At 33.3% G+C, this 21471-nt stretch overlaps 1 protein-coding gene across 2 annotated transcripts in view; it reads left to right on the forward strand.

Moving 5' to 3' along the window:
* The window catches only part of KIF6 (kinesin family member 6), a 139126-nt gene that overhangs the window by 3188 nt on the left and 114467 nt on the right, over window positions 1–21471 (forward strand). Inside the window, exons 3-6 of one of the 2 annotated variants that reach the window (XM_085219426.1) lie at window positions 339–413; window positions 6979–7126; window positions 11251–11360; window positions 20161–20290. In XM_085219426.1, coding sequence (XP_085075552.1) covers window positions 339–413; window positions 6979–7126; window positions 11251–11360; window positions 20161–20290 — 463 coding nt within the window. The remainder of the gene's footprint in view (window positions 1–338; window positions 414–6978; window positions 7127–11250; window positions 11361–20160; window positions 20291–21471) is intronic. The other variant, XM_031552404.2, reaches the window with a different exon arrangement.

A 21471-nucleotide genomic window follows, 5' to 3' on the forward strand; every position in this document is an offset into this window, starting at 1 on the left:
CACGGCACTTAGTTATGGTGTAACCTATTTATCCAGGTTTCAGTGTGGTGCCAGTTACAAACACTGATTCTCTTGGTAGATCTAAAATGAGGATTATTTTTCTCTAAGCCACATCATTTTATCAGAGGAATTTATTGTGAAGATCCCATCAATGCAGCTCTGTGTACAGACTATTTATATACAATAGTACAACAGCATGCTGTGAATAAGACTACAGGGAAAACATTGTACTAAGTTATGTAAGCCTAATGATGTAAACATCAACTATTATAAACACAAGTATGAATCAAGTAGTGTTTTAAGATTCTGAGAAATTATTATTTGCTTAATATTTTCAGATTTCAGAAAATTTTTGATCAAGAGGTGAAGCAAGATGTGGTTTTTGACAGCATTGCCAAACCAGTGGCAGAATGGTACGTTGTTGTTCTTGAGAGTAATTGAGGTAACAGGATCAAAAGTAGATTTTGTTGTATTTCTTGGAGGAGAGATGCCAAGTGTTTGTCTCATTGTAAAAGTGTATTGATGTTTTCATTTTATGAATACTGACGTATCTGAATCTGGGAGAAAATAAACAATCCCCTGAGAATTCTATTTATGTAAAGTTGCATCATTAACTCCTAAAACTACACTGATACAGTAGTAGTTTTTGTTGCATAGAAATAGAAATCCATGTATAGTTATCTTTTTACCTATAATATAAGCTCACTTCGTTGCATTAGAAAAATATTTTCTATATAATTTCATGAATTACAGAATCATTGAGTGGTTAAGATTGGAAGATGACTTCTGGAGGTCAGCACAAAAGTGATAAACATAACAAAAATGCTATCTTCTTATTTTTTTATTTTGCTGGTTTTGTTTTTCTGGAATTTTGGTAAGGTGTAAGCATCAGACCTTGTTATTTGTGGAATATTGTCATTGCTTCTAATTTAAAGGCAGGCTTATGTGACCAATTTTTCAATACCGACCTGGATATATCTGTGATATGAGTGTGGGAAATAGCAGTTTGGCTCACCTGCAGGCAAACATGCTTTACAACTGTATTATTGCTAATGTGAGTGACTTACGTAGAAAAAAAGCCCTGTAGAATTTATATATAGTGAAAAGACATCTACTTTTTGGATGCCAGCTTGAAATAATGCAGCTTACTATATCCCCTAATTCGAGAAATGGGAGAAGGATCAATTATAGATTTTGTAATTTAATAAAAAGTTCATTAAGCCTTCATCTCAAACAGCTATTAGTCATGTTCATTTTGACTTAAATTTAAGTTTGGAGTTATTAAAAAATGCTGCTTATTATAGGTTACAGTTTGATAGGTTTCATCCATACTATTTTTGTGATACTTCGCAGTGCTTATGGTGAAATTTTGAATGTAATTGAGAATTTCAGTCAAAATAGGAAATTATATTTCAGCTTGCCTTTCAAGGAAAGCTTTTTTGAAATTTTCAGTGGAAACTTACACTGAGCTCTCAGAAACAGTTACATGCACATTTGGACATCGATGTTATTTTTGAAATATGAGACATTACCAAATTAGATTTGTTCCATAAATCTGGCAAAAGCATAAAGAAATGTCATGCTGAGATATGTTATTTTAATTATTAAAAGGAACATTACCTGATCACCAAATGATAGAATATACCTAAATACTATGCATAAAGACAAATTCTCCCTGAGAAGTGCTTTTCCAGATCCTGCAAATTAAGTTCTTCCTTTAAAAAACATCTTGAGATGTTTTAGTAAAGTCCTTAACTACTTAAGTATCATGTCTGAGGGCTGTTTTTACCAAGATTGCACTGATTTATTTATATATACATTTGTTGGTTTTATAAAATGATTGTGAACTACTGTTTTCTGAGATTGCAAAAAGGAAAGAAAAGGACTTTGGTAAAACATCTCAAGTCAGCAAGAACTGAGATGAGGAGATGGCTTACAAGATTTAAAGATCAAGGTATTTTCCACTTTCTTCATGTAGCAATTGGACAGAGCAATACAATGGAAAAGGCATTACAATAGAGGTGCAATGATGAAAGGACTGACACAGTAGAGAGGTGCTATAAAGGAAGAAGAAGATTGCTCACCCATATCAGAAATTTCTATGCTTGCAGGAGAAAGCTTCATCAAGGAGAGATCTCCAAGAAGAGATCCTTCCTCAGTGGCAGTCAGCCCTTAAATGGGGTCTAAGAGAGGTGCAGCCATGCTCCACTCCTTCCTGTCGCACAGTTAAATTGCCTTCACCTGTGCTCCCAGGGCTGACTGGGTCCTTTCCCCAGGTGCTACATCAGTGGTTCAAGCTGCGACTCAACAGTTACCTTATACTACAGTAGTCCAGTATTTTCATAGCTAGAACACCCACCTTCACATTATTAGTCATTTAAAATGAAACTTCAGAACTCCAATTAAAATAACAATATGAATCTGAAATAAACTAGTGAAAGCAGAGTAAAAGCAAAATTTGTTTCTGATTCCCAGGCATTACTTTAATCTACAAATGGACACTCAAAGAATTTAGGCCTTATTTAGTACAGCCTTTTTGATTTAAGCATTTAAACATTTTTTATTTATTTACATTACGAACTTAGTAAAAACTTTTCATCTAGAACTTTTTCATTTTAAACAAAACAATAATGAATATGGCAGATATCATAAATGCATCTTCAAAATCATTCTGAAGACCATGAAATATAAATTACCAGAGCAAAGAAGTCTTTTTGCTTAAATTTCATATTCAGTTTTGCTGTAATGGCTCCTGGCTCTGGATTGACTTCATCCAGCAGCTATCAAGATGAGATTCCTGTACTTGTCTTTAATATCTGCTGATGTCAAAAGCTTGATAATAAGGTCACACTATTTCTTCAGATTATTTTCATTATTAATTGAAGCGCAGAGTAACAAAAAAGGAGTCAGAGTGTACTGAATTTCCTGAGAAAGACCATTGTACTGGTATTTATAAAACACTGTGTTTACATTATGTAAACATTTAGCATGTTTTCAAGGAATGGTAAAGACTTTTTAAAAAAAAACACTCCTCTGTTGATTATTATTTTTTTTTTCCTGTGAATTACATCTACTGCTAAAAAATTCTCTCTTAAAATCATAGAATAATCAGGCTGGAAGGGGTCTCTGTAAGTCATTAGATCCAACCTTCTGAGCAAAACCGAGATAGCTCCTGAGTTTGCTCAAGCGTAGTAGAGCTTTGAAAATATCCAAAGATGGGGATCCCACAACTCATTGTGCACCAGTTCCAAGGCTTACCTGCTCTCATTGTGAAGAACATTTGCATCATATTTTGAACTTCTTTTGCATCTTGCAACAACTGCCTTTTATCCTACCACTTCTTGGAACAATCCGTTCTGTAACAGAAGGTGACACAATTACATACATGTATACTCTCCTCATCTCCAGGCTGACAGAAAACAACTCCTTTTGCTCCTCCTTGTGTTAATGTTCTCTAGCTTGAACCAACTTGGTTTTGTTAGAATCACTCTCGTTTCTTTCTAGCATCCTTCTTGGACTAAGAAATCCAAATCTGAACACAGAACTCATTTTAGAATTTATTTTTATTTATATATATAAAGTTATTGTAGTTTGATGGAAACTCTTTTTGTTCAATTGAACAAAACTTATCACAGAATCATAGAGTAGTGTGGGCTTTAAGACCATCTAGTTCCACCCCGCCTGCTATAGACAGGGACACCTTCCTCTAGACCAGGTTACTTAAAGTCCTATCCAGCTTTGTTTTGATTGCTTCCACACAGGGGGCACCCTCACAGTAATGAATTTCTTCCTAATATCTAGTCTAAATCTACCTTCTTGAAGTTTAAAACCATTTTCCCTTGTCCTGTTGTTACATGACCTTATAAAAAGTCCCCCTTCAAGGGGGGAAGGCTAACATAGGGTCTCTTTGGAGCCTTCTCCAGGCTGAAGAGGGAAGCAGTTGTTATACTTAGGCACAAACTATCCTTCAGTCTCATTAACAGTAAGCATAGAAACAAATGAAAAGTTCTGTGTTCATAAACCTTAAATAGGAAAAATAAATAAATAAACAAACAAATAAATAAATAAATCTTGGTAAATTAAAACAAAATGTATCCAGAAAAACAAACCACAACAAAAGAACCTCAGCCTGCTTTCAACCTCTGTCTACTATCACTGAGTTTTATACCACTCTAAGTCATCTCAGATACTCAAGAACAAAGTACTGAATGGTATTTTGAACTATAGCAATTAGTCATAAATTTTCTAGCTTCCACTTGAGAAATTTCTCACTTGAGGAATGCTAACAAGTTGTAAACACAACGGATCAATGAATTTAAGCATAATTACTTGCATGAGTTAGATTTTTGTATCACACTTCTGTTTAGGAATTTTGTGAGCACCATCCATGAAGTAAGTCTCTTGGGTAACAGCAATTGTTAATATACAGCTCTGCAGTAGTAATTTACTTAAATAAGAGTCTACATTGATGTTTTTAATGAAATATTAGTTTACACTTTTTTTTCAATTGCCAATAATTATGAGTAAGTTAGAAAGTGCAAGTTAACTGTTAACAAAGTAAGAATATTTGAGGGAAAATAACAAAACGTTGTTGCTCCCTTTTAACTACATTTATAGATGTGTCCATTCTTGAAAGTGCTGTAGCTGATAACTGATACAATTTTTCTTAGTAACATAAACAGGGAAGAGACAAGAGCCTTCTCTTAATATAAAAATATTTTATTTAAGCCCTGAATCTTGTCTTCTTTTCAGACAATCACATCATCTAGTCCAACATAAAATAGAAATGCTCTTTAAAATAGCTGCTTTTTTCTTATATATCTAAACCACGACAGTTGCAGGTACGGTGTTACAACAAAATTTTAATTTTCTCTCTTATTGGGTGACTAACAGTCAGTGCTTAGGGAAAAAACTAACATGTAAATCTACTTTCACCTAATACTCTGTTAGCTCCTGGTTAGTTGTAGTTTAGGGACTTTCTGATAGAAAATAAATTTCTCTGTGTTTAGACACCATCAGAGAACATTCTCAGGAATTAATTTAGTCTCTGGTGACGCCTGTGTGATCTTATAGCATCCACAACATCCGCTGCAAGGAATTTCATCGCTTAACACCATTTTGCATGAAGAATCATTTCCTCTTGCTTATTTTGAACCTGCCATCTGTGAACTTACTTTGATACCCTTACCTTCTGACAGATAATTACTGTATTCAGCATTCAGATATAATGGTGGTAGGCATTATAAATTCCTAAGATAAATGAATGAGGTGTTTCCTAATAATGAATGTTTTGATTTTTAACATCTGGAATCTAAAATATATCTATATACACTCTGTCTTGTGGGCGTTGTGGTCTTTGGGAGCAGATGTTGGTTGTACTTCCTTTTAACATATTTCTGTTTTTTTCTCTGTCATCCTACTGTAATGGGTTAAAATAAGTAATTTGGCATCTGCTCAAGCCTTTAAATAATAATTTGGAGAGCCATTGCATCTCTTGTGGCGCCAGACCAGCAGTTATCTATACGTGGTTCTTTTTATCTTATGCAAGGGTTGTTTGCCCCTTTTTATTTATAAACAAAATGCACAAGAATAATTTATCATTTCTTTTTGTTTATACAAAAGGAGTAGATCTTTAAGCATAGTAAACCAAATCCAGAGTAGATTGCAATTCTGATACGTTTCATCATGAAAATAATTCCTTCCTGATTATTTTGTGCCTTTTCAGTATTTTTTATTATTCATATAAGTTCTTTGTACTTTCTTCATATATTTTGTCAGGAGATACTGGAATTTTGGTAGAAAAATTTCAAGTGGAAGGGCAGTTTTTTAAATGTCGTCTACTGAAAAGAAAGAGAAAACCTGGCCCTCCTTAATCTGATGTCTTTCTCATGTAGACTGTTGCCACTTCTGGTTTGGCTGGTCATGTGAATATTACAGTCAGTAAGAGATTTCAAAGGTGATTGGAGTTACAAATTATTTTACTCAATTTTTGTTTGTTTTCAGACAAATAAAAATTCAAAATAATTATGTCCTCTATCATTTTTACCTCATTGTTTATAGCTCGTCAGACTGCAGTACAGGATGTTAGAGAACTTAAGACACAGTTTGAAGTCAAGGCAGTTTACAACAATTAACAAGAAATTGATCTAGAAATGCGGAGACAGATTTTTATCTTTTGAGACAGAGCTGTACAAGGAAAACAAATACTTATCAACTATGAATATCAATTGATATTTTAAATACAGTATGCAGAAAGTTTTACTTTTAATATCAAGGGAAAAATGAAAATTTACATTTATATTTCAGACATCAGCTCATCAAAAGTGTTTTACTTGGTAAAAATACAAGCCTCTCCTTAAAACAGTACAAAAAACTTCACCAGCTATTAAAAAGAAAATAATTGCTGAATTATTCTGTCAAATTGCACCAACTTCTCATTGGTGGAATCTAGATTACCACAATTTGGGAGTACTTTTTCTTTCTTTGCGTCAAAGCCCCACTCTTCTAAAACAAAATTGGGACTAAAAGTCAGGATCAAATATATTGTGTCATAATGTCAAATGCCATAGCTGATGAAAATCACATCTGCTGTAGTCTAATCCTACATATTTCCTGCTGAGAGTGCAGCTGAACTACTGTTCAGCCTACTACTGTACAGCCTATCTTCTGTTCTGCTGTTTAACAGAAATCAGATGAACGTCAATAGTGTGAGCCTGATGATTTACAGAGAAAAACATTTTGGATAGGCTTTTGTTAATACTTCAGCAAACGCGAGGTGTGGAAAAAAGATGATCGCGTCTGAATGGCATTTCAGACTGTGTAAATTCTATTGAATCTGAAATAAATATGTTGAATTGAAGGCAGCTGCTATGTATTTAAGAATTACTGTTAACTGCATTTTGGTTTTATAAGAAGCTTATCATAAAAAATATGCTGTAGATATTAATTATCATTTCTTTTTTTAAATTTTTTCTATAGTGCTTTGGCAGGATATAACGGTACTATCTTTGCATACGGTCAAACAGGTAGTGGCAAAACATTTACAATCACAGGAGGAGCTGAACGCTACAGTGACAGAGGCATCATTCCCAGGACTCTCTCTTACATTTTTGATCAATTGCAGAAGGTATGGGAGATTGTTTCCGGCATTTGTTGGTTTTCTTTTTTAAATGACTGGTATAAAAATATTTAGCTATATTTTGAAGGACTATTTTTATAATACTGTTATAAAGTAACACTAAGAAGCCCTAAAATTAGTAATTCAGTAATGTTGAAGAAAACACATAGCTTTTCATGAAATATTACACAATAGTGAGCTGCTTACTGTTGGTTACCTGCCTTTTTTTGCAGTAGAATGAAACAATGGATATCAAAGGATGCTTCTTTTTTTTTTTTTAAACCATGCTATTTTTTCAGTTGTTTCTACTATATACATTCACATCGCATAATCAGTTCTACTTGTCTTATCTCCACTGCTTTACCTTTTTTTTCATTGTATTCACTGCATCACATGCGCATCGTGCAAAAATTGCTTTGACTCCTATGCAACAATAAACCAATAATATTACATTAAATAAAGACCATTTTTTTCACTCGTCATATGTTATATAATTTCTTTGTGCTTGACTGATACTCAAAAAAAAAAAGCACACTTCTTAAAATACTCAGCTATTAACTCAGCAAAATTGCATATTCGTATTTGATGTAATTATTTATTAACTATTTTACTGACAGATAGCTAAATGCATTTCTTATTATGAAAAAAATAGTTTTCAAGTCAGTAATGCAGGATTTGAAAGAGAATAAGTACGTGTATTCTCCTTGTCTGCCCTTTTCTTTTTAACTTCAATTACATGCTTATATGGAATGTTTTTATGTGTAGGTGATATTACTAATAAAAGTCTGATTGACTCAGCATAATTGAATTGAAAGTGGTCATATGTTAGGCCCATTTTTTTAATATAATTACATATGTATAACTTACGAAGAAATTATGCAAATAGTAAAAATGTCATTAATATTTATTATTATTATTGCTGTTATTCATTTTTCCTAATGCACTCTTATTAAAGATAAAAAATCCTTCGGTCTGTTTTTAAAACAGAGTCAGAACCTAAAGACAAGTTAACAGTGGCTAGAAAAATACTTTCAAAAGTAATAAATTATACTCTGAAAACTAATTTTGCATGTGTTTTATGCTAGAACTGTCAATTTCTAGTGGAGAAATAGTCACTCCACCTGTGTAAATATGGGTTTGGCTTCACCAAAAAATTTCAACAGTACTAAGTACAAGAAATATTTATATTTCATTCTCTGTTCCTTTTTTTCCTCATCTTACAATATTTCTGACATTTATGGTCCTCTCCCAATTCTTTCTTTTCTTTTAATTGTTTTTAATACTCCACAGAAGATTTTCCTACCTCTGTCAACTGTGTGAAACTGTTGTGAGATTACTGAATTTGACATAAATTAGCTTTAAGTCATTTCTGTGGCACTGTAAACCCAGAACAAGTGAAACTTAATTTAATAACTTCTTTACTTATTTTTCATACAGAAAACAGGGCAACAAAAAATGTTTGACAGAAGGTAATAATGATATTTAAAATACTACAAGTATACTCTAAAGTCTCAACAGTTAAGGGCAATGAAAAAAAAAACAAATAAATACAAATGATTAATAAGAAAACTAGTCTTAAATCTTCCCTGAAATATTTCTTATTATCCATTTACATTAATTTTTCTAATAACTAAAAGGCAATTCCCAACTGATACTTCCAGAACTAAAAACCAACCAAACAAAAAACCTAATTGAGTAGAGAAGTGATTTTTAAGTTAGTTATTCTGAATTTCATGTTTGAAAGAATTCTATATTTGGTCTTCTGGCTGACCTTCAGCCTACAGGTTGGAAGGATGGCATAAGTAATTTGTCTTATTTTTGTCAAACACAAGGGAATTCTGAATATCAGTAACTAGCCAACAGCATTCCACATTTAAAAACCTTTTTCTAAAAGTATGTACTTGTGTGTTTTACTCATTAAAAAAATACCGTAGAATAACTTCATTTTTATGCAAAGAAATTAGTGAATAACTGAAAAGATCTGACATCAGTAAGCACAATGATGATTGTTGATTATGTTTAAAGTACATTTTATTTTGTCCTTTCTGGCAGTGATACGAGCAAACAGTTGTGCTTCTGCAAGCATAGGGAGCAAAAGCAAAAAGAGAAAAAGATGTGTTTTCTATCTTGTTATAGTTTTTTCTTCATTTACTACACCAGGCCTATTACTAATTTAAGATTAATCTTCACATTTTAACAAAGCTATCTAATTAAGCATTTAAGTATTATTTGAAGTTACCAGCAGTCTTTATACTGTATATTTAAAATATAGAATTCACTTAACACAGGCAACCAATTGTAAAAAATCAGGATATATTTCTCAGTCACATAAACATGTCTTGTTTCAGTAACGGTTAAAAATGTTGAGTAGATACTCTCGGCTCTTTCAAAGTATGGTTTCAGCAGGTACATGTATACAGCACATTGCAAGTGCATAAAAATTTGCTCTTCTGTGAATGGAAACGAAAGAACCATGTGGTTATGTTGCCTTAGATCTTCAGCTACACTCACATGACCTCATTTGAGTAATTGCTCTTCTTGTAGAAAGGGAGGAGGGTGATCAGGAATTCCCAGCAACACAATGTCAACACAGCAACATCCTTGTCCAGTGATGTTTATGTAATTAAATATATATGTAGGACTGTTTTCATTTCCTTCTGTTTTTACCTTATTCTCAGTACGTTCTTCTGGCAAAAATAAAAATGTTTGTTTTCATTTTCAGACCTTTTTTTGGATTAAAAGCACTACTCAATTGTGATTCTAGTGGTATTTGTCTGCCTATTTCCAGATCCTTGCACCTGCTTTGTACATTTTCTTTCTTTGTGCTTCTTAAAGCACTTCTCTTGGTGTTTTATGTCTTGACACCTGCTTCTCTTAACACCTTTCCTTTACTTCATTTATTTTTATCTATAATTGGTGCTTTGGAAATTGCTGTCATAGCAGAAAAAAAGTCATCTGCTTCCTATCCTAGGTAGAATGGAACAGGAGAAAGTGAATTCAGAGACAAATAATATGACTGTTAAGACCTTAACTTGTATCATACAGTGAAGTTTGCAACCAAGAAAACAAAACTGTACCAAAAATGAAGGCAAATCAGACTCTTTTTTTGCAACTTATCTTTTTCTGAAATTCTGATTTGTAGATCCACCTCTTTGAGCAGTTCCTCAATACATTTGTACATCGATACTCCCAACCATTTGTTTTCTATCTTTCTAGAAAGTATCCCTTGAAAGACTGATCTATCAAAGTGGAAAAAAAAACCTCACATGGAAAATAACTACTCAGGGAAAATAAAAGGCTTATATCTTAAGATATTTTGCATAACAGCTGCTGTAGATTGGATTATAAAATTGCTACTGTTTGTTTAATATGAGTCCTGGTTTTGTCCACTGAAAAGAATGACAACATTTATTTTTGAAATCTTGGTCCATTATGTTGAGCTATGCAGTATGGATTTGGCTTTGTGACAGAAGGAAATTTTGACTGCAAAAGCCAATTATGTTATGCACTGACAGTGTGCTATACAGAAATGAGGAACACAGAGAACAGAATCTTGTACAGTGTTTAAGCGTTATGATAAATCACGAGAGTGGAAAGCAGTACATTACTAAATGATTTTCTAAATGTCACTAAATGCTTTTATATGAGACAATCTTTAGCGTTTTTGTTTTTCTTTCTCTCCCATAGTCTTTTTCTTTATAATATGTTACCTCTATAATTTTTTTTTTTTTTTTAATGATTAAAAAGTGGAATGCTGCATGGTTCTGTAAGCTGGCTATGTTTTAAGTGCATACAAACTTCCCTAGGTGTATAGAAACAATAAATACAAAAACATAAAGCAAACTCAATTTTCTTCTAATCATGGGCATAGTGGAGTTCAGGGTGCTTCTCTTTTCTTTTTCTTTTTTTTAAAAAAAAACTTCTCCCTTTTCCTATTTTAGATTTCATGCATGTGGTCTCAGAAAATATATAAGTATCCCTAACTGAGAATATAAACTATACCCAGGAAAAGAAAAAGAGACAGAATGGGAGAACAATATAGAAGTTGTCTGTCCTCTGGCCTAGCTTTCACTTGTGTTTATAGCTCTTCCTTTGCCCCACTGTTTATTTGTTGTTATTATTATTATTTTTAGGACAACAGCAAAGTCTACACAACTCATGTTTCTTACTTAGAAATCTACAATGAATGTGGTTATGATCTGTTGGACCCAAGACATGAAGCTTCCAGATTAGAAGATTTGCCGTAAGTAACAAAAATACGTAGAATAGACAAGCAAAACAAAAATGACTGTCAGAAACCATGTATATGTGATCCTAGCATTTATTAATACTTGGACAAGGATAGTTAAAAAAAAAAAAAAAAAGGTATGTAGGTCACAAACATGTAAGTCCAGCAAGGTTAAAGACCTTGCACTTAACAGGAAATTCAAAACCAAATCTCTAAGTTTCTCCTGAAAGAAAAGTTTATGGCCTATGTTGCTCTTAAAATAACAAAAGATTAATAGTTATAAGTGAGTCTGGAAACCATAAACCTTCTCATTCAGCATGACAGCAGAAATGTGTAAATAGCAATTTCATCATTACTGATAAGGTGCACCAAGAACTGCCAATGGACCAATATCAGAATTGAACTGAATTTTCTGTCAAAATAGCTAATTACATTTGTAACATATTAAACTCATTTTTAATATTTTTTCCCCCAAAATATGTTCTGGAATTACTACATATAATTCTAGAATTACCATAAGAATTACTATAAAATGTACCTTAAGCTTTCTACACAGTATGTGCTAAAGGAACTATACCTACAAAATCTTTCAAGATCAGCCTTTATAAGACAAACTAGTCTAGAGATAAGAAAGGAAGCCAACAAATTCAGCATATGAGACTGGACTGCAGGCTGGCCTCACATCTTCACTTCATGTATAAAATCATGAAGAACTCCATTTTTTTTTTTTTTTAATGAAACATTGATAAAATACTGTGTTTTTTTTTATCATGAATGTACAAGAGCTGTTCTGAAAATAATGCCTCCTGTTTTATTATGTTGGCTAATATTCCATTTTGTTGCCATGTGACAGATAAACAGCAGTGAGGTAGTCTGAAAAAAATGACACAGAAGTGTGTATGAATCAGATGCGTCACTGAATTTCTCAGTGCAGGAAAAATGACACCAATTGGCATTCATTGACGCTGAATGTTTATGGATGTTAAGCACAGTGATGTTGTGGGTAGTGAGTGTCAGCAGCAGTGACAGTGACATGAAAGACAAGCAACATTCCATGCACAGCTGTCACACCACAAAACTAAGAGTGTCTCAATCAGCTTATCCACATAACTCAGCAGGTTATGACCAGGAATCTGCATGTGGAGTTGAATATCAGCTTCAATGCACTGGAAATGATATTAGCAAAGTTGGAAGATTGCAAAGCTTGTGCCAAGTGGATCCCATGGACACTCACATAGGAACAGAAAGAACTATGTATGTGTGTCAGGACCTATTGAACAAATAGGAGGCTGAAAATGACTGTTTTCTGGATTGTATTATCATCAGTGATGACACATGGTGTCACCACTATGAGCTAGAGTCAATACAACAGTCCATGGAGTGGTAATACTCAAATTATCCATTGAATAAAAAGTTCGATACACAGCTCTCAACTGTAAAATGATGCGTGCTGTCTTTTGGGACGGAAAAGGGATTACCCCTCCTTGATTTCCTGGAACTCAGACAAACCAACTCTGACAGTTGCATCATGATTCTGAATAAGCTGAAGGTTCAAACTTTTAAAGTCAGGCCAGAGGAAAAAAAAAAAAACCTTTATCTTGCAACATAGCAATGCCAGACCGCACACCAGTTTGAATACCACAGATACATGGCTAGTATTGGCTAAGCTGTCCTACCACAACCACTCTATAGTCCAGGTTTGGTACTTTCTCACTTCTATCCATTTGGGCTGATGAAGAATGGGCTGAATGGGCAACATTTTCATAGCAACATTGTCATCATACCAGCTGTGAAAGTGGGTCACCTCCATCCAGTGCTAATTTTTATGAGCATGGCATGCAGGCTCTTATTCATCACCAGTAAAAATGCATAGCTAACAATGATGACTACATTGAAAAAGTGTTTTGCAGCTGAGAAGCTGTTCTATCAAGTAGTGCTATTCTGCTCTTTGTATTGATTTTAGCTTCCCTAGAAATAAATAGGAGGTATTGCTTTCAGTGTGACCTAATATATGGCTATTACCATTTCGGTACCTCAACTGTTGTCAAGAAGTATGTGTTCTGCAATAAATATATACCTTCAACACTTATATTTAAGATTGTGTAAAATTATTCAGTTAGTAAGACATTTTTGTTTATTTTTTAAGATATTTCAGGGGTTAAACTCTTAGAAAATTGTAATGGCCTGAACTAAAATGGGAGAGAAATTGCATAAAGTGTAACTACATGATCAGTTGTATTTTAGTTGCTTGGACATACTCTTGCAAATGGCAAAGTAAATAGCAGTTACAAAGACTTTAAAATATATTAAGTGTTTATTACCTGATATATATTTCATTTTTTAATGAGAATTTTATGTATTTAAGACCTTTTAGGGTTTTACTGGTGGTAAGCAAAGTCAGAAGTATATAATTTACTTGAGTTTGTTTGAAAGCACATTTTCATAGGAATATATTTTTTAAAACCCTATTGTTTATTTTACTTTATCAGGAAATTGTTTAATATCATTGCTTTAAATTCCACCATGGGTCATCTGGCTTTTAAGAACCATAAAAAGCCAAATGCTGTTTTTCTGTAACTGTGCTGATATTCTTCCAACTATGTAAGATAGACAAGAGAAATATTGAAGAATTATATTATTTTAGAGAAATTTTAGAGAAGGAAACAAAATTAGTTAGTTTAGTATGTATGCAGATTGTTTTGGAATGCTGTCGTTATCTATATTCTTGCAAAGACAGGACAGATGCAATTTGCTTCAGAGGTAGGTAATTCTGCCTAGGGAGCTCTATGTTAATGGCTATAGTATTGTTTAATGGAAGGTATAAACAGTGATTATATTTGTGTAATAAAGGCTACAAAATTTCACAACAGACTCATTGATGATATTTGAAAACCAGTGCATGAAAACAGTATTGATTTTTAAGGTAGAGCTGAATGACAAAAAAATTTTGAATTGCCCATTGTATCCACAGATTGCATGATAAGTACTGGAATTTTAAATTCATCTGGAATTCAAGATGAGAAGAGGCTTTCATTAAAGAAAATCTATTTTTCTGGAAATACATTTCTGACAAATTAATGAATATAGACTGTATGTCTTCTATGTCTTTATGTATACATATGTAGATATGTATCCCACATATTCATGTGTCTGTTTATATTCTTCCACTGAAAAGATGCTTTTTTTACTTATTACTTTTCCTTGGAGCCACATAAATTTTGGATTCAGTCTAATTTAAATGTACAATATTTACTATATATAGCTCTTTAAAAAATACAAGCTTGCTAAGTCTTTATATCACAAACCTTTTCATGAGTTGCACTGTAACAATATTCTATGTTTACAAAAAGAATGTATTGAATACGTCAGGTTCATTAACAAGCTTTAATGCAATCATGTTTCTAATACATAAACAAATCTGTGTTTTAAACCACAGTAACTTAGTTCTACAGGAAAAAAGTTTTCTAACTGTTTAGTTATGATTTTACATGTAGTCCATAGAAATTACCTTTTGAAATACCCTAATGCCTAATATACAGTAATCCTTAGTTTGCAAGCATAACTTGTTTTTGATGTAGAAAGCTGGATTTTTTAGTTTCTGAGACACTGTAGCTGAAACAAAGTTTACTCAGATGCAGCTTCAGTTCAGTTATCAGAATGTAAAAGTTTAATTTAATATCAACAATTCCATTCCATGCTTATACAAGGAAATAAAAATTAAAATTGTTTTCAAATATATAAAAGGCATGAAACTACTATTGTAGGATATAGGTGATGAACAAGTATTTGAATTCCAACTGCCAGCTCTTGTTTCTATGATAAATGATTTGCAGGACTGTTCAAATCAGGAAAATTTTTCTGAAGCTCTTCATTTGCTCCAAGATTTTGGAAGAGGCTTTTTCTTCTAACAGGTTTCCCATTACAGTCTGATTTATGTAGCTCTATGATACTGAATCAAATCAATTTATCTTCAGTTATAATCCATTGGCATAAATTCTTCCTAACTGGTTTGTATTATTTAAGAACTTGAAGTTTTCCTGACTAAATAATAACACAAACATAAAGGCTGAGATTGTAGAATTATAAATCAGATTAAATCATATCAACTAAAAATTTACCACTTTTAACTGTCCAAATTATGGCAGGTGACACTCATGCATAAGACGACATAAATGCTGGCTTACTTTAAAATAACAGTCTGTCAGTCAGTAGCTGAGGAGCTGCTTCACAAGGAGAATGGACAGCAGTTAATCTGAACTGTCAACCAGCAAAAGTGTTTCCCCATTTGTGTATCAAAATGCTTTAAAAATCACCTTTGATTCAGAAATATATATGGCTTAGTATGCTTTAGGTTAACTCAAAAAACTACAACAAGCAAACAAAACTGGCTAGCTTGTATTGAATCCTCTGAGAATCCATTCCTAGCTTATACTTCAGAAAGATGAAAGTTTTTTTAAACTACATATTAATTTCAGAGAATTCCACAAAACAGAAGAGATTTTAAGCTATTAACCAATTAAATTATTCAATTACCAATGATGATATTATGTATTAGTAACACGCAGAACTGTAATGGTTCATGGAGTCGGTGTAGAATATTTTCACTTACTCTAAATTACCATATTAAACAATTTCAAATAATTTATACTCTATTTCTTCACTTGCCTCCAAGGCCCTACAGAGTTACTAAACTGCAGACAAGTAAAGCTGATCCAGCAAATATGACAATCTCTCATATTGTTGCTCAACAGAAAAAAACACCTAACACCACACAAAATCATGAAGGCTCAAGACATTTTCTACATACAAGTACAATTGATAATTTCCACTAATCTCCTTTTTGATTAAAATTAAACTGATCCTTGCCTATAAACTCTAAGTTAAAAAATGTCAGACCTTCCCCCTTGTTTAATGGAGAGATAGCAGACAGCCATTCTCCATCGGTTTCTCAAAGATTATGTTCATTACAATTTAAAAAAACTGCATTTTAAATGTGTAAAATAATTTCTGTTCACATTACATGTATGTAATTATGTATGTATATTACATCATGTTGAATGATCTCAAAACAAATAGGTTAAGAAGTCAATGAATGCTTTCTGAAGTGATTTATCCATATCCTCTGTAGAGTGAATTAAATCAGTTCAGATTACTGCTGTTCTGTTTCAGATTTTACTTTTAAATAAAACACTTTGGCATTCAAAAAATATTTTATTATTAATTATATTACAGTTGTCCATTAATTTTAAAAGTTCTATTTCATTCATGCATGAACTATTAATTAATCTCATATCTCAGTTCTAACTCATTCTGCACTGGGCCAGGGGAAGGTGAGAAAGAGGAGGTGCAGAGTTCTTTCTGCATCTCAGTAAGACCTGACAACAAATACATAATAAAATAACTGCTTAAACAAGATAGAATAAGAGGAATGTAGGCAATTAGTGCATCCCTTCATATTTGGGGTGCATTGAGTTCATGCAGCATTGAATGAACCAGAATGATTTTCTCATGACATGCTGCACAGAGCGGAGTTGACCCTGTGCGTGGAAAATTCTCCTTTTTAGACTCCTGAGCTGTTACATTTATTATTATTGCATTGTCTCCTTCTCATGTTGAGGTAGTATCACTGTATTCTGCTAATTATAATTGTAAATGTTATATACAATTCTTATACATATATAAAATGCTATATGTCATTGTGGTTCATTATTTTTAGATGTTTATCAAGTTTTTGATATCTTAAATATCTTCAGTTTTAAGCCCCAAAGACAGATATAAACATACGAAATGTATTTTTTAAATTGTCATTTGTTTCCCAGAACTTTTCATTTTTTTGTTAAGCAAATTGATGAGATGCTATCAACAACCAAAATAAACTTTAACATAAATATTTACCAGTAATAGGAACTTCAGAGATGAAAATATTCCTCATGTAAGACTCTCTTGCATTAATGGCAGCTCAGCTAATGTAGGAAATAGTCCGAGTTAATAATGGCATGAGAAATGCTGCTCACATCCTACAGGTTTCCTAATCTGCTAGAGAGATTCCATCCATTAGGCCAAATGGAAAATATTCTTTGTTTATAAAGAAAACAAAGTCTTCTCTTTGCCTTCTTTCAGTCATAATGGATAACTTAACAGAGCTTTTCCTACAAGATCCAAGTTAAGACTATGAAATTTAAACATTTCATTAATTTACAGGAAGCTATATAAAATTCTGTCATCATATTATACAGTAACTTTATAGCACAATAAAATAAATCATTTATTGTTATTTTGGAACTTGTCATTTTGAGACAGTTTTAACAGATGCTTCTTAAGATGTAAAAATTTGTATTTCCATTTGTAAATCCTCCTAATAGCTGGAAGGCTATTGTATAGGAAGTTGTCAATGGCTTGTGATGGTCCTACTGTCTTGTTTTTTTTTTTTTTAAGTAATCCTCCAAGGCTTTTTGTTCAAGCTAATATATTTGTTGTTTGGAAATTATTAGACAAACTATGTAGTATGATTAGAAGTTCTAGAACTATTCCAAATGTTCATATTAAAGCAACACTGCTTTCCTGTACTATAAAAAGAGGGAGATAATTCTTACAGCGCAATTTGAAAATATTAAAGTTAATCAAGACATGGTATTTTAATTTAAAAAAATCTACAGGCTTTAGTATGTGATGCATGCACACACAGCATTAAAGCAGACACAACTTAGCTTTATCAAAACACTGATTTGCAAGACAAAACTGTGCTTTCAGAGTTATGTCCTCAGTTGAAGCAGTCCCAATACAGTCATAAAAACCTATCTTACCCAAGAGCACAAAAATATAGGACTATAAGCAGGCAGCAATTATACTTGTAAAAACAATTGTTATGCCTACTAGAGAAACGGTGTGTTTCTTGTATTTCTTTCTGAAAATAGTACATGCATTGCAACATGTTCAGATTATTTATGTATACCCCCTCCAGTGTTTTGATCAAAGGATAAATAGCCTCTGTAATATTTAAGAGTAACACTATGGAATACTGCCTGGCTGCATAATTTGCTTCTGCAAATCTTGTCAGAAAAAAAAAGAACACCAAATCAAAAATCAAACCTTTATGTCTTTGAGGCAGCTTGGAATAATTAACACACAAGAAGCATCTAGAGACAAAAACTCAAGCCCCGTACTCCCTCTTGTGGTTAACCTCTAGGAACATCAAATATGCATGTATTTATATATTTAAGTAAATACACAAACTGTTGACTTCTTGTTCTTTCTTTGTTTCTTGATTGTTTTTACCGCTTTTGTTTCTGTTGATATAGAAAAAATCCTTTTTAAACTTTAAGTTCTATTTTCCTCCAGGTAGTGTCAGAACACATCATTCATTCTTATAATTTGCATTTGTAACAATCAGAAAGACCAACACAATAGAAAGGTGGTACAAGAGATGTGATGACAGGGAAACTGACATAATAGAAAAGTGCTATAAGGAAGGAAAAAGGACTGCTCACCCATCTCCAAAGTGCTAAGCTCACAGTTGCTCCAAGGAGCTAACTCCACAAAGCAGGGACTTCCAGAAAAAAAAAAACCACCCTTTCCTAGTGGCAATCAGCCCTTAAATGGGGTCTAAGAGAAGTGCAGTCAGGCTCCACCCCTTCTGGACACACAGTTGAATTGCCTTCACCTGTGCTCCCAGGGCTGACCCACTCCTTTCCCCAGGATGCTCAATCAGTGGTTCTGGCCATGACTCAGTAGTTACTACACTTTTAACACAGTGTTTACTCAGTGAGCTTTCCAAATTCAGTAGTGCAACTACTTGACTTGTATTTTGGATACTATAGGCTGCACTAGCTTAGGAGACCCTAATGGGTTCTCAGTAAAGCTGAGAAATTAAATGTAACTCTCACTTGATTAAAAGAAATTTTCTTATCAAGAACATTAATTTATTACATAAAAAAAATCTGTTTAATAATTGAGAAAGAGTCTCAGTGATGATAAATAACTTCCCTGGAGCTTTTGCTATATCATAGAATCATTTGAGTTAGAAAAGTCCCTTAAAGGTCATATAGTCCAACTCCTCTGCAACAAACAGGGACACCTTCAGCTAGATCAGGGTGCTCAAAGCTTAGCCCAGCCTGACCTTGAATGTCTCGAAGCACAGAGTATCTACCACATCTTTGTGATTAATGCCATTTCCATTTAGCTGCCTTCTTTTGAATTATAAGGCTTGTAGAGGTTCAGCTTACAGAATTTCTAGCTTCAGAGGAAATAAATAAAAACATCCTATTTTTATTTGTTTGCTTTTTATGAAGAAAAGAATCATTTACATTTTTAATTAGCAGCATTCAAAAAACCGGAATAGAAATGGTCTTGAAAAAAAGCAAATTACTATAATCATGTTGACTACAGGTGTGATGGTCTTGAAATATTCTATCACTATTTTTTCATCGTGATTATATCATGTTTTATGCTTCATAAGTGTTTAATTACTGTGGCAATAGCAGACAGATGCCCTACTCATTATTTGTTTGCGATGATTCATCTAACATCTTATTCTTGATATTTCATTCTACCTTACCAAAAAAGGGTTCGAAAGTTTTCTCTAATAGGCATAGCTTTTATATTTTCATTTTCCATGTGGATAAAGGAATAAAAAAAGATGGCAGTATAAAATAAAAATAAGTACTTCCTTTAACTTATGTCTTGACTGTTTTATATTTTCAGTTTTTGATTATTTTGCATTTTTAGATGTTACCTTCTAGTGCAATCAAAATGAAAATATAGAATAAAGTTAACTGTACAGTAATTCTATTTCTCTGTTTTTTTTTCTACCATGTAGAAAAGTGACAATAATAGAAGACCCTGACCAGAATATTCACCTGAAAAACTTATCTCTTCAGCAAGCAAGCAATGAAGAGGAAGCCCTAAACTTGCTCTTCTTAGGAGACACTAACAGAATGATTGCTGAGGTGAGAACTGCTGCTATAAATCTTAATTGACAGCAAAAGAATTATAGCATTTCTAAACATCTCCTCAAAAGATTCATATTTTGGGAGTTCTTAGAAATGAATGTGTAAATTCTTCCTTTAGGAATATGTCTCCACAGTGAAATTAAATAAGTATTTCTTTGATTATAGCTTTCACTTTGCTAAGAGCTTTGTTTTCCTTAGTGATTCTGAATGGTGGTGTATAATCAAAGAATATAAAGATGCTATAATTATGAAATAAGTCAGAAAGTTTAGCTAAGCAAGTTATAAAAACAAAAAAGAGAATAGATGGAATGCTTACCTACACTCTAGGCTCACACCAAAAGTCCAGAGGAGGGATCTCCAAAAGAGATCCTTTTCTGCTGGTAGTCAGCTCTTAAATGGGTCTAGGAGAGTTAGAGCCAGGCTCCATCCCTTCCGGCAGCACTGGTGAATTGCCTTCACCTGTGCTCCTTGGCTGACTCATTGCTTGCCTCAGGTGATCAATCAGAGGTTCAGGCCGTGATTCAGCAGTTCCCATACAGGTGGTCTTTGATTAAATAATTTGCTGTAATTAAAACAAGCAAAACAAAAGTTTGTTTTTTCATTTATAAGATGTGAGTGGGTAGTGGAAATGCTAACTGACTGCTGGAACCAGTGATTGAGCAGCTGGTGGGAAGGCAGGGCCAACCCAGGGAAGCTCAGGTGCATGCAACACCTCTGAGTGACTGGAAGGAGTGGATCCAGACTCCACCCCTTCCCAGACATCATTTAGGGCTTAGTTGTAGAGGTAAGGGTAGCTTGGGGGGGGGGGAAGAGGAAGAAGAAGGTCCTGGTCCTGATCCCTGTATAGGTAAGGGTTTTTGAGGGTAAGCAACTTCTTTTTTTCAATTTCTGTGCCTATAGCTGTCATATTTGTGTAAACCCTTATTTGCTGTAGCCTGGGATCTTGCTGCTCTGTTTGTACTGCTGTGTTTTCCATCATGTTACAGTACCATCAGTATGTGTTTACTGTAGTGTAGCTAATTACATTTTAGAATCTGCTGTTTTTTTTTTTTTTTTTTCTCTCTGACTGAAGAGGTGTATAGTAAGTTAATAAGGAGGAAGAATTTTAAAGTACAGGGTTGAGTAAGTAGTTCTCTGTTTTTGCTAGCTTCTTACTGTTGCAGCTATGCAGGTGAAGA

Source organism: Meleagris gallopavo, chromosome 2, assembly GCF_905368555.1.
Source record: "Meleagris gallopavo chromosome 2, MGAL_WU_HG_1.1, whole genome shotgun sequence".
NCBI classification, from domain to species: domain Eukaryota; kingdom Metazoa; phylum Chordata; class Aves; order Galliformes; family Phasianidae; genus Meleagris; species Meleagris gallopavo.